General features: G+C 45.4%; 1 protein-coding gene across 3 annotated transcripts in view; it reads right to left on the reverse strand.

Moving 5' to 3' along the window:
* Positions 1 to 5,938: 5,938 nt before the first annotated feature.
* The window catches only part of LRRC3B (leucine rich repeat containing 3B), a 94,681-nt gene continuing 86,358 nt past the window's right edge, over positions 5,939 to 14,261 (reverse strand). For all 3 annotated transcript variants that reach the window (XM_040243291.1, XM_040243292.1, XM_040243290.1), the window contains one exon: positions 5,939 to 7,206. In XM_040243291.1, coding sequence (XP_040099225.1) covers positions 6,265 to 7,044 — 780 coding nt within the window. In that variant the 5' untranslated portion in view covers positions 7,045 to 7,206 and the 3' untranslated portion in view covers positions 5,939 to 6,264. The remainder of the gene's footprint in view (positions 7,207 to 14,261) is intronic.

Below are 14,261 nucleotides of genomic sequence, written 5' to 3' on the forward strand. Positions count from 1 at the left end.
CATGAAGATTTGATTCCTGGGTTGGGAAGATCCCCTGGAGAAGGAAATGGCAACCCACTCCCGCATTCTTGCCTGGGAGATCCCATGGACAGAGGAGTCTGGTGGGCTACAGTCCATGGGGTCACCACAGAGTCAGGCACGACTTAGGGACTAAACAGCGATGTGGTTAGTTTATAGCTGTTGTGTTAGTTTCAGGCACAGCAAAGTGAATCAATTACACCTATGCATCCACCTCAGATTCTTTCCCATGTGGGTTATCACAGACCTCTGAGTAGAGTTCCCTGTGCTATGCAGTAAGTCCTTGTTGGTTATCTATGAGCCATTTTCCACGGAGGAGGAAATAGCAACCCACTCCAGTATTCTTGCCTGGAAAAAATCCCATGGACAGAGGAGCCTGGCTGGTTACAGTCCACGGGGTTGGACATGAGCGATGAAGCACAAGCCACTTTATTTTATATCTATTCAACAAGCTCAATAGCTGGCTTGTTCTTCTTTAGACCAACAACCAGACTTTAGATTGCCTTTCATTTTGCAAACACTCCTCTGAGAGAAAAACAATAAATGAAATGCAAAAAGAAATAGATTTTTGGTCTCAACCCCAGAGAAACCCACGATGTATTCATTTCAGGCTTAGTTTTCAAGGTTATATCTGGAAACTTCTCATCAGTTTGAAAGCTCATACGGCCACAGGCGAATAAAGCAAATGAGCCGATTCTTTTTTGAAAATAGTGAGCAAAGTGCAGATCTGTCAGCTGGAGAAAGAGCACAGTTCACAAACTTGATCGACTCAGTTGCCATTAGTGACAAGTGTAAATGTTTTTCAGTGAACTTGGGGACAGTCTTGAAAATACATCTAATTTCCCCAGAAAATCCAAAGCTGTGTGCTCTCTAGACCAAATGACAGACAGATTTTGTTTTCATTATTCCCATGATCTTGTTTCCTGGTGCTCTGGGGACCCAGCTCCCCATGTTAGCCCAGTGTGCACATAGATACACACACACACTTAAGTGATTCACACCAGCTTCTGCCTTTCCAAGCTGGAGAAGTTAGAGTCATGAAGATAGACTTCTTTCGCTGTCACTCACCCATGAAACCTATGAAACACAGGGCTCGATGTGGCCCCATGAGGACCCTGTGAGGTCTTCTTTCCGCAAGATCATAATTGCCTGGTTGCAAGGAGAAGGTCTTGGACCTTGAGGAGTGCCCCCTGCTGGGCCCCTGTGACCCACTAATTCATTTGGGTCATTTGGGACCATTTATATAATGAATTTGGGCCAATGTGAGATATAGAACTCACGTCTTCCTTTTCCCTAAACTCTGATTCATTTGCTGGAATTCAGCAAAGGGTCAGGGAAGGCCTTTGCAAATGTGCAGTAAATGAGTTTGCCTCTAGGTCACTTTGGGTCTGGCCCAGCCAGCTTGATCCATCAGTGGTGCCACTTTGGGATGCCAGGCTGACAAGAGCTCTGAAAACAGACCGGTGTGTGTGGGTGTGTGTTAGCTGCTCAGTCGTGTCCGACTCTTTGCCACCCTGTGGACTGGAGCTGGCCAGGCTCCTCTGTCCATGGAACTCTCCAGGCAAGAACACTGGAGTGGGTTTCCAGAGCAGAACATCCTCTAAAGGTGCTCACCTGCCTCTTGCCTGCAGGGTGGTCCTTGACCAAGCTGTTTTTATGCTGCCCCTCAAAGGAACAAGTACCGATCACCTCTCCCGACACAGGAAGGTGCGTTGACATCAGTGTCTCCATCTCTGCACCGGGAAGCCAGGTCACACACAGCACAGAGCCCATTCGTGAAAGGGAAATGAGCTCCTTCATCACATGTTGAGTGGACAAGAAGCCTTTTCGAATCACAGGTATTCTTGATGACAACTCTGTGGCAATGCAGGAAAGTGCCTTCTGAATCCCGAGAGAAACTTATGGAGAGCCACGGATGCTCTCACGGGGGGTAATGTTTATGTTGCTCTGTTTCTTTGAAAATGGGGGCCAGTTTATCAGGACAGTTCATTGGTGTTCTATTAGGGACACAGATGGTTATGTGGAGAGGCGAGTGCGAGTCCCCAAGCCTGCAAAGATTTCAACGCCTGAGAATCAGTAGGTGAGCTCAGCTCTCGGACATTTCCATTCCTGACATTGTATGAGTTCACATATCTCTAGTAAACTGAACATTTAATTAAGCAGAATTTTCCACTTGCCAGCTGTGCCAGACAAATGAGAGGACTTACTGTGTGAGTCAATAAGAAAACCTACCCCAGACCGCCTTCCGCTAGAGGATGTCAGAGCAAGAATTACTGTGGGCAATCAGAGAAGGACATAAAAAAGAACAAAGTGTCCCTAGCACGCTTTGTATATCAGAGCCTTACAATTTGCCAACGTGTGCCTGGAAGTTAAATCTCCCATTACATAACTTTCTATCCCTTTCTTGAAAATGTTCCAGTCGCATTGGCATGTTTTATGATTTGCCTTGCTTCAGAGATAAGCACTTCGCAAACGATTAAAGTTCTCAGGTGTTTTTCTCATTGAAAAGGTTGTGGTTAGGGAGGGGTAAATTAGGAGACTGGGACTGACCTGTATAACACTACTAGGTATAAAACAGATAACTAATGAGAACCTACTGTGTAGCACTGGGAACTCAACTCAGTATTCTCGAATGACCCATATGGGTACAGAATTTGAAAAATACTGGATGCTTATATATGTATAATGGAGTCAGTCTGCTGTACACCCGAAACTGACTCAGCACAGTCAATCAGCTATACTCCAGTATGAAATAAGAATTAAAAAACTAAACAAATAAAGGTGGAGGTTAGAAGAGTGATGCTAAATGAGGTGCTAAGCAAAGAGCTGTTTAGGTAGAACATTCAGAAGGGAAGGTGGCATGTGCCTCAGATAACGGTTCGTTCCCCAAACTGTACAGACCTAAAATAGGTCACTCTCCATACACAGAAACGTGTGTGAGGGTTCAGAAGTTATGCAGCTTGCTGGGCTCAACCCTGAGTGTGCACTGGGGGCCTTTTCCTGTACAGCCAGCTGTGAGCTTCAGGCAGCTCTTTCCACTCCCTGGCATCACGCCCTGTCGGGCCGGTGGCTCAAACACCCCTATAAGCTAATGGGAAGGGTATTTCTTTTCCATTCTGACCCCAAAGGAGCCAGGTAGCCTGTTACTGTTTGAAAAAAAAAATAATTTTTTCCTCCAATGGCTTATATCCTCCAATCCATGACAATTTTAAAACATGATTTTTTTTTAAGCACTTGCACTTACAATGTTTACTAGAAATGTACAGGCAGGGAACGGGATTAACCTAGGATGCTCCCTTAATTCCATGTACGTGGAGAATTACACACTGAAATGCGAGGATCAAACTTGGCCACATCTGGACGAGACCAAGACTGCATGTCAAAATCTGCAGACATTTTGCCTGGACAGGTTCTTTCACTAGACTAATGTAATTGATCAGAAGGAAAATAGGCTCCTATTTGTAAGAACCTAATGATTAACTTATATCAATTATTTATACCACTTATGTTAATTCTTTATATTCTTTTATAATTGATGCTTTCAAACTGTGGTGCTGGAGGAGACTCTTGAGAGTCCCTTGGACTTCAAGGAGATCAAACTAATCCATCCTAAAGGAAATCAACCCTGAATATTCATTGGAAAGACTGATGCTGAGGTGAAGAGCCAACTCATTGGAAAAGACCCTCGTGCTGGAAAGATTGAAGGCAAAAGGAGAAGGGGATGACAGAGGATGAGATTGTTAGATAGCATCACTGACTCAATGGACATGAATTTGAGTAAACCCTGAGAGACAATGGAGGACAGAGGAGCCTGGCGAGCTGTATTTTATGGGGTGGCAAAGAGTCGGACCCGACTTAGCGACTGAACATCATCAACAGGAACAATGACAGGAACAAAAGATTATCTGGAAAAAGCCAGCTGAAATGGATTACGTGACTTGTGAAAGCTTCTTTAAAATGAATGTAACTCACACACACAAATAAATACAATGAATTAATCGAATATTTTAAAAGGTGATATTAGCAATGATCTTATTCTTCAGGGGAAGAAAGTGTATTCAGTTAGGCATCTTTCTATGGTAATACTTACGGAGATATATTATAAGGTTGTCCTCCAGGGGGTGTTAAGACTTCAGCAATGCTCCAGGGCTGCTGAAAGGCATTTGAATCCAGTTAGCACAAACAGGCAATCAGGCTTCCTTCCCTTTGCGATGCAGGCGTTCTAGGACCCATACCCTGAATTTCACATCTCAGGAACTGTACGGACAGGACAGGCCCCATAGGGCTTTCCATGGGCAGAGATGTGATTCTTGAAGGCTCCTAAATGCTCTCATATGAGTTGGAGGAGGCCATGTAAGTCAAAATGGCAAAGGATCCCTCCTTCCTAGTTAAACCCGCAGAGGGCTATTTTTGCTGTTCTTTCTTAATTAAACCATCGCCTGGAAGTCTGCAAACCTCTAGGTCTCAGGAGCCAGCAACTTGAAGTAGTCAAGTCCACGACTGCAAAGCCTACAGCAGGACGGCTGTGAGGTCCACAGGTAACCGGGTGTCAACATCTGCAAGAGTGACAAGCTCTAGGATCTTAAGTAAGCTCCCACATCTCTGATTCCTCTTTTACAAAAGACTACATCATAGGGCTATGGGAGGATTAACCAAGACAACCCAGAGGAAGTGTCTGGTGTGCAGGAAGTGTCCCATAAACACTATTAGTTGCTTTTATTCCAGAGTCTGGGTCCAATCCTCAGCCAGTCTCTCTCCTCCCCCTACGCAGACCCCTTCATCCCACCCACCCCCCTACATGCTTATCCCCATGTTCCCTCTGCTTCCTCACCCGCCTCACCATCTGATGAGATCTCACCCAGGTCTCTGATGTTTAACTGCAGCTGAAACCAAAGAGACAGAATTTCCTCCTCCAAGAACCAGACGAGGTTTCTCCTATCTCTGAACAATATCAGGGACACAATGTCTTGATGCAGAGGGGTATATGTCTGTCAAATGTATGGAACTGGACGCTTAACACGGATGTGTTTTTTTTTACACGTGAGTTGTACCTCTATCAACCAACCCAGTCAGAACATAATGAGAAGACCTCAGACTTGGTTCAAGTTCTGAAACTTTCTCCTTGGCAGGACACTGGGCCTCATTCACACTCAGCTTCCTCCCTGTAGATGGGGTGGCTGTCACTTTCTCTTCTAGGAGTGAGGGTTTAGAGGTATAGTGTACATTCATGCAGAGTTGCTAAGTCGTGTCCAACTCTTTGCAACCCCATGGACTGTAGCCCGCCAGGCTCCTCTGTCCATGGGATTCTCCAGGCAAGAGTACTGGAGTGGGTCGCAATGCCCTCCTCCAGGGGTTCTTCCCCACCCAGGGATCAATCCCGCATCTCTTATATTACAGGTGGATTCTTTACCACTAAGCCGCCAGGGAAGCCCTAGAGCCACAGTAACAGTAGGCAAATGCCTTGCACCAGGCTTGCAAGCTGATGTGTGCGTGACTACCAGGACCTTTGTTTTTGGCACAGGCACTTCTATGTTGGTCAGAGACCTCTGTTTACCACAAGGTAACCTCGAGGACAGAATATGTGTGGTCTTTTTCTTTCCCATGTGTCTAGCAGAGAGTAGACATGCTGTGTTTAGCTCAACACACTGACTTGTATGTACCAAACATTTAGAAGCATCAGAATTTAAGGCTCTGTGAGATGCCACACTACCTCTTATCACCCGGGTTTGCTAAGCCTTACTCTTTTGAAGTCTGACAGACACTTTACTTGGCTGATAAGTCAGCTATGGCTCCCCAGTGTACAGGAGAACTTAATAACATGTCTCTCATTGAGATCGCTCTTTGGGTTCACACGGGTTGTCTGTTTTTCTCTCTAAAGCAATGGAATGACTGTAGAGTTTTCTGGACCAATAAGTCACTCTGTTTTTCATGATTCAAAGTTAGGCTTTTATTTGGTTTCAAATTAAAAAAATAAATTTCATTATTAAATAGTGAGATGGATCTAACTGAGGTTCAGAGAAGTAGCCGACTCGGGAATATACCGCCAGGGGTACAATTCAGGGGTGGATTGCCTAAACGAAAATGAGTTGTTAGGTTGTCACGTTTGTTCAAAGTTCGACAGTGGCATAATTCAAAGGAGACTGAGATACAAAGTTTCAAATGTTTACAATGGATGAGAGAAGTAAATCAGCTTATTCTACCGCAGTCCCAAACGGATTTCCTTTTCGATGCCAGGCAGCTCGGACGCTACACCACGGTGCTAATGTCGTCGGGTTCGTCAGCTTTCTTTTGCCTGCTCGGCAGGGACTTCAAGTATTCCAGGTGTCTCCGCGCGTCCTCCTGGTTCTGCCTCACGTAGTACACCACGTAAGAGATCACCATGGTGAACCAGCCGAACATGGTGACCAGCATGGCGTAGTCAGTCGTTTTTTTAGGGAGGTTACAAAGGTCGGCGTCATTGGCAGCGTTGAGGAACGGCCTCCCCGCGTGTTCGTCCAGCACGGAGGTCTTGCAGATCACACTGTGGGCTGTCTCGTGATTGGACACCATGCTCCGCAGGACTTGCTGGAGCGTGCAGTCACAGTGCCAGGGGTTGTTGGCAATTCTGGCCCTGGCCTTCAGGTTGTTGAAGGCGTTTTTGTGCACGCTCTGAATCCGATTGTCAGACAAGTCCAGAGTCTGCAGAGTCTCAGCGACTCCCTTGAAGGCGTGCTCGTCGATAAACTCGATGCCATTTTTGGACAGGTTGAGAACTCTTAGTTGATGGAGGTCCTTAAAAATCTCATTGGGGATGGATGTGATCTGATTGGAGTCCAGGTACAAGAGGACCGTTTCCGGAGGAAGATCTCTAGGTATTTCCTTGAGATTCGCATTGCTACAGGTGACATTTAAACCCCCAGAGGAAGAACAGAGACAGCCCTTGGGACACATACTGGCGGAATGGAAGCACAGTATCATGAGAACAAAACTTTGGAGGAGGAGACACATGGAGAGGGAGCGAGTTAACCACAGGTCCACCAGATTCATGCTGGAATGTCAGCATAATCACAAGCCCAAGCCTCATCTACTCCACAAGCACGTGTGCTCACGGTCCAGCCCTGTCCACAACGTTGGTCTCCTTCCGGCGTGGTCCAAAGGCCTGCTACTCACACACGCATCTCTTCATCGTGCTGGTCCTTGCGTGGGCACCTAAGGGGAAGAAAGCAGACGTAATGAGCTCTTTTGCAAACGGGGAGGGGGTGCATTGCAACAAAACAGGCATCTGGCATTTTATGCGGGAAGGCGTGCTGGTTACACAGGCAATTTCCATCAGCACCATTGGGAGTTATCTGTGTAATCGGAGTCTCTGCTTAAATCCCAGGTGCTGGGGGAGTGGAAGGTCAACAAACGACGACATTTCCAAGTGACGTCGCCTTGTTGTTCCTGGTGCGGAATCTGAGCAAACGGTCCAGATTCCTCTCCTCTCCACTGGCCGGCGCCACATCCTGCACCCTTCCTAAAGTCAACAGCAACCAGACGGAGTCAGCCCTCTCCCTCCTCCTGCAAGAGGCATCAATGCGAATGAGCCTTTCACATGAGCAGCAATGAGAAATCACCCTGATATTTTACAGTTGATGACTGTAGATAACGACGACTTCATGGCTTTTGAACGGTTGTCCAATTTTGAGTGTTTTCCCTAAAGAAATCCCTTACTTGAATTATGAATGGGGTGAATGGGTACATCCCAACCTTCCCAGCACAGTGTTTCCAGGGACCTCCAGCCTGGAATCTCCAAAGGAGCTGCCTCCCTTGGGACCTCTGGGGACTACACCACACCCGGAAGGATGTCCTTACCTGAATTTCCAAAAGATTCTCTTTGTTTTCTAAACAATGTAGCCCCTCTCCAATAGATCTCTGAATATGACACACAGCTCCAAGTGTTTTTTTTTTTTAAGTATAAAAAAGAGTTTTATGAAATACTAGCCTCTTATATGTAAGTCAAATCATTAAGCTAATACAGTGCTATGTGAAGTTATGTCAGTGAAGCTGGGGGTCAGGGGTGGGGAATGACATAATTAGCAGCCAAAGAAATGCAACTGTAAAATGAGCTATGAATGTTTTTCTTCTATCAATATAATTTTTAAAAATACCATCTGTATGCTTATAAGAACAGAATAATATGGCATCCTCATAAACACATATTTTGAGAATATGTTTTGGAAAGAAATTTGGCAATATCTATTGAGAACATTAAATTTTACATATATATGTGTGTATATATATATATATATCTTTTTTGACATTGTAATTTTCTTTCAAGTAATCTATTCTAGGGAAATGTTCTAAAAGAAAACAAAAACGTTAATGCTCCCCCAGAACAGAAATACTAGCCTCAAAGTCTTCCTCAATACCCTATTCTTTTCTTTCCAACTGTGTGTGTGTGTGTGTGTGTATAAAATCATTTATATATATGAAATCATATTTATGTGCTTTGTCCCTCAGTTGTGTCTGACTCTTTGCCATGCTATGGACTATAGCCCACCAGGCTGCTCTGTCCGTGGGATTTTTCCGGCAAGAATACTGGAATGGGTTGCCATTTCCTTCTCCAGGGGATCTTCTTGATCCAGGGCTTGAACCCATGTCTCCTGTGTCTCCTGCACTAGCAGGCAGATTCTTCACTGCTGAGCTACAGAGGAGGCATTATATATATAATATATGTTATATATATATGCACATATCCCCTAGAGAAGGGAATTCTGGCTTAGGGAATACTGTGGACTGTATAGTCCATGGGGTTGCAGAGAGTCAGACACGACTGAGTGCCTTTCACCTTTCACACACACACACACACACACACACACACACACATCTTTTATATATACTTATATAAAATATATGTATATATCTTTATATATATACATATATCTTTTATATCTATGTATCTATCTATATATTTCCTGTTGAGCTGTTGTTGGAAAAAGCCCTAAGAAATTGCAAAGCTTTAGTGATATGAGCAAGATTATGAACTTACCCCAAAATAGAGATGTGAATGTAAGTTTACACTTGAAACCGCTCACTCATGTGAAGAGGACAGGCATTCTCACAGACTAGGGAAGTGGCTCTCAGATAGACTCTGGGCCTTGCCCATGGTCACAGAGCTCATAAGTGGTACAGACAGCAATCAAGCCAAAGCGTTTGTTCTGACTGGTGAATCTCACAATTCTTCTCACTACCCCTACAGCTCTTTCCCGATTCCATCTGCTCCATGGGGACAAACAAAGTCCAGGGACTGCTGCGGCTTCTGATGCTGATATAACTCAGTGCCACACGGAGGACCCCATGAGCCCCAGGGAGGGGGCTCCCTGCCCTGGGAACCCGTGCCTGACTTCAGACGATTCTCTCTCAGGATCTAAGGAACCAGGAAAAGGTTCATCCCTCTGACAGCCATGAGCAACAAAGGACTCTGCAAACTTGTCTTTTCTAAAGATCCCAGATGGATAAATAGAGAGGGAAATGACTCCAAATGTTACCAAACTCACAGAAAAGATTAATGTGAGCTGAAAACATAACGAACTGGGTTGTTCATCACGGAAAAAAATCAGATTAGCAACAGCAGAATGAAATGAATGTGCTTTTGGAATCTCGAGTCCCTCAGATGCCAGAGAGGCTGCAGCTGAACCCCGAGGCTGACTAAGCCACCCGTCAACAGCTCGTTTCATCTGCGGCGTAGGCTCACCTCCCTCTCATGTTTCCCTCCTGCAAACCTTCATCGCGGGGCATTTGAGGACTGCAGTCATTGCCTAGATGGGCGAGAAAAGACATAAAAGGAAGGTACTGGAGGCTACATCCGAGAAGAAGGAGGGTGGCGGAGGACAGGCACAAGTTGCTGGGTGGACGACAGGAGATGGACAAACGAGTGTGAATAGAGAAATTAGAGGTTCCTGTCATCAAGCAACTTCCACCAATTGAGTATGTGCCACCTCCACCCGCCTAAATCCTGTGACCCGGTGCAAAGCCTCCTCTGGAGGACACTCACATCTCTCCAGAGACCGAGTCCATCTGGACTCTAATTCAGACTATGGGCCTCCCAGGTGGCTCAGTGGTAAAGAGCCCGCCCCCCAAGGCAGGAGACTCGGGTTTGATGCCCGGGTCGGAAAGATCTCCTGGAGAAGGAAACGCAACCTGCTCCAATGTTCTTGCCTGGGCTACAGTCCATGTGGCTGGAAAAGAGTCAGACAGGACGTTGGTGACTAACCACCAGCAACAGTTTCGACTATAAGCCCAGTGAGGGCGGGGACTTGTTTCTGCCTCATGTAGAAACAATAGCAAACAATGACGAGGTAAACAGTGCCCTGAGTTTGCATTTCAGCTTTCATCCTTACGATCATTGTGCCCGTGGGTAAGTCATTAACCTCTCTACACCTCACTCCACTTCTCCTCATGTAGAGATTATAACAGCATCTAATGACAATGTTGACATGAGAATTGTATTAGATAATCCATGCCAAGCATTTAGTACAATGCATAGTAGGTACCAAATGCTCAACACTTGTTAGCTGTAGTTATTATTCTTCTTTCAGAAGCATTTCCAACCCCTAGCATGGTGCTACATAAACATCTATCATCGTATGAATGAATCCATGAAATATTCAGCAATCTAGCTGTGCTTTTTCTTCCCTACAGTAATTATTTTCATCATTTTGACACATAAACATTGGCTGGTCAAATGGCTGTTGGTTTTACATGTCAAAACAGTAGTAGCCTCTGGAAAAATCACAAGTGTAGACTCCTACTTGGAGAACAGAACTTTTTCTCAGCACACATCTCCAGGCTTTGTTTCTCCAGAATGGCCAGTCCAGTGGTCACGGTCACAGACAAGAGATGGTTAGGACGCATCTTCTCAACATCAGAGCGCAATTTGTCTTGAGATGAAATCCTTCATGCCCTAAATGGTCCACCCATACACAGGACAAAATGCCTGTTGGGAGTATAAATCCTGCGTATTTCTTGCACTCAAAGAGGCTGGACTCAAAACTGTTTCATTTTCTCTCTGTGATTCACAAAAAGGGAATGGAATCTTCTGGGGCTGGCTACCTCGCTATTGCTGCAACAGCCTCCAGAGCCGTCACCCTCACACAGGACTTTGAAGTGACAAAAGACACAGCATGGAGAGGCGCCCAAAGACATCGCATCAAGGTTACCTCCAGCGGGGAGGACGGAAGAACTGTCTCTCCGCTCTGTCGTGCCGACTGACTGTTTTCCGAAGGGATTATCAGCTTGGTATCGCCTGCAAGTACTGGTTAGGAAGGGAAGCTGTGGGGAGAGGTGTCTCTCAGAGTAAAAACCAGGCATCCTGCAGACACCAGTGCTCCTCCAGCAGAGCGCAGAGCCAAGGAGGCGCCTAAATGCCCTCTTGTTCTGACCCCATGTCAGGTCTAACCACAAACCCAGAGTAACAAACAAGCCACCCTTCTGCGGGGTGGGGGGATGGGGGGGAAGCCTCCTTGCTAACTTCAGAATGAGTGAGTGGGGCATAAAGGAGCGCCGGGGTCACCTTGGTGCGGTGAGAGGGGCGCAGGAGCTCTCCGCCTGCCCTCTCGAGGAGGAAGGCGACCCAACAAGGGGACAGCCCCAGTGAAACAGCATCCCTTCTGCCTCCTAAATTCCCCCTCGCATCCCTCCTCGCGTTACTTCTGCCCCACCCTCGCGCCCTCATTCCCTTCCAGTACGTCTGGGGCCACGAGAAAGCCTCAGGCTCTCTGGCCGTGCTGCCAGGTCTGAGCTGCGCCCCCACAGAGGGCCGTTTGGCCCCTAGACCCGAGCCCCCGTGTCCCTGTCACCCAGGTTTGCTTTCTCCCCCTGTGGCCGCACCTCTCGGCTTGCAGAACTCCCCTGAGCAGGGGGCGAGCTTGTGCCCCTGCAGCGGAAGTGCAGCCTGAACCACTTGGCACTCAGGGACGTCCCCCGTCACACAAGCGTCTCAGCTACAGTAATTTATGCTGGGATCGGGTGGCAATCCTCAAATACTGTTTCCAGAAAGAAAAAAACAACAACATGTACTTAGCAGCCTACTAAGTGAGAAGGCAGTTCTTTCACTGGCTGATTAAAAACTCTGTCTTGCATGGAAGCAACCTGAATGTCCATCGACAGAGGAATGGATACAGACGCGGTACATACATGAAATGGAATAGTAGTGTTTTTAGCGCTTGCTGCTCCGTCATGTCCAGCTCTCTGACCCCATGGACTGCAGCCCACCAGGCTCCTCTGTCCATGGGATTTTCCAGTCAAGGATACTGGAGTGGTTTACCATTTCCTTCTCCAAGGGATCTTCCCGACCCAGGAATTGAACCTGGGGCTTCTGCATTGCAGGTGGATTCTTCACTGACTGAGCTCCAGGGAAGCCCCTATAATGAAATATTACCCAGCCATTGAAAAGAATGAAATACTGCCACTTGCAGCATGAGGATGGACTCCAAGACAGACATACTGAGTGAAGTGAAGTCAGACAGAAAGAGACATCCCTTATGTGTGGAATCTGAAAAAAAAATGATACAAATGAACTTATTTACCGAACAGAAACAGACTCACAGTCTTAGAGAACAAATTTATGGTTCCTGGGGAAAAGGGATAATTATGGAGTTTGGGATGGAAAGTACCCTGCTGTGTTTAAGATGGATAACCAACAAGGACCTACTGTATAGCCCAGGGAACTCTGCTCAATGCCATGTGGCAGCCTGAATGGGAGGGGAGTTTGGGGGAGAATGGATACAGGTATATATATGGCAGGGTCTCTTCACTGTTCACCTGGAGCTATCATAATATTGTTAATCGGCTCTACCCCAGTATGGCAGCCTGGATGGGAGGGGAGTTTGGGGCAGAATGGATATAGGTATATATATGGCAGGGTCTCTTCGCAGTTCACCTGGAGCTATCATAATATTGTTAATTGGCTCTACCCCAATATAAAATAAAAATCTAAAAAAAAAAAGAACCAGGGGACTGTATAACCTAGACACTGCCAGTTTACTTTTGCTTTTCTTTAACTCTCTGACGCGCCCCAACTTAGACAAAAATATAGCTCTGCTTTGGTGTAACTTAATTATCTAAGTTTAAATACAGACTGTCACTTATTTGTGACCTTGGTCAAACCTTTCTGTGCATTGAAATTCTTTGTCTAAAAAGCTGGCATAATAGGGGAATTCTCTGGTGGGCCAGTGATTAGGAAATTACATACTGATTTCTTTATTTGCTCAAGTTTTCTGTCAACTAAGTTGCTGCCCAGTCTAATGTCCAATCACACGTCTGGTGTACATTATTATACATGTGAATCCTCTGCAAGTGGCTGGGCTTTTGTGCACTTCACCGTATGGTGCTGTATAGAATACATTAGTGTAGTATTTTTATTTCAAGCCCAGAATGTTAGGAAGCAAGTGAAAAAGCAATGCTGATGTAGTTGGTACTAGTGTACTTTACAAGGTACTGTCCTGTAAGATTGGAAATGCTTCTTTATTTTTTTGTATTTTTTAATGTATTATTTGTGCAAAAAAGGATTATAAGACCATTACAGAATAGTACTATATAGTTGATTGCGTTAGCTGGGCATCTAGGCTAACTTTGATGGACTTACGAACAAATTGGACTTATGAACATACTCTTGGAAAGGAACTCATTGCAAGGGACTTACTGTATATCCTGGCCCTCCATTTCCTCTCCAGAGCACTTCCTTGGAGCTAATAAGAGGCTGTCTCTCTCAGGCTATTGTCCTCACTAAGGTCCCAAAACAAAACTTATCTGGAAACTTTCAGATTGTATTTTTTTTTTTAAGTCAGCACTAACAAATAAACAACACTTTGTTTTTTGAACTCTCTCTTTCTGGGTACTAAATAAAGATAAGATTATGTCTTCCCTGACATCTGTATTTATTATTCATCATGCTGCAAGGTTATAGGAAGGCTGAGTGGGAACCCATCTGTCTCAGTTTCTTTCTTCTTCTCTGTTAATATTATTTCTCACTAAGTGCCTAAGGTATTTACAACAGTGAGAGCTTTGCAAACTCTTAACACACAATCTACATAAATGTAGGCTCCCAAAGATACTCCAAGGTCCAGAGGCAACTTGAAACCTGCTTTTAGAAAGCATTATCCTTGCTGAATTCAGTTGCATTTCTGACTCGGATGGATGACTCTTACCACAAAAAAAATCAAAAATAAAAAAACCCAACTTATCCTAATCAATGACTTGGTGGGGAAAGTACAGGATTCAGA

Source organism: Oryx dammah, unplaced genomic scaffold (genome assembly GCF_014754425.2).
Source record: "Oryx dammah isolate SB20612 unplaced genomic scaffold, SCBI_Odam_1.1 HiC_scaffold_7, whole genome shotgun sequence".
Lineage (NCBI taxonomy): Eukaryota > Metazoa > Chordata > Mammalia > Artiodactyla > Bovidae > Oryx > Oryx dammah.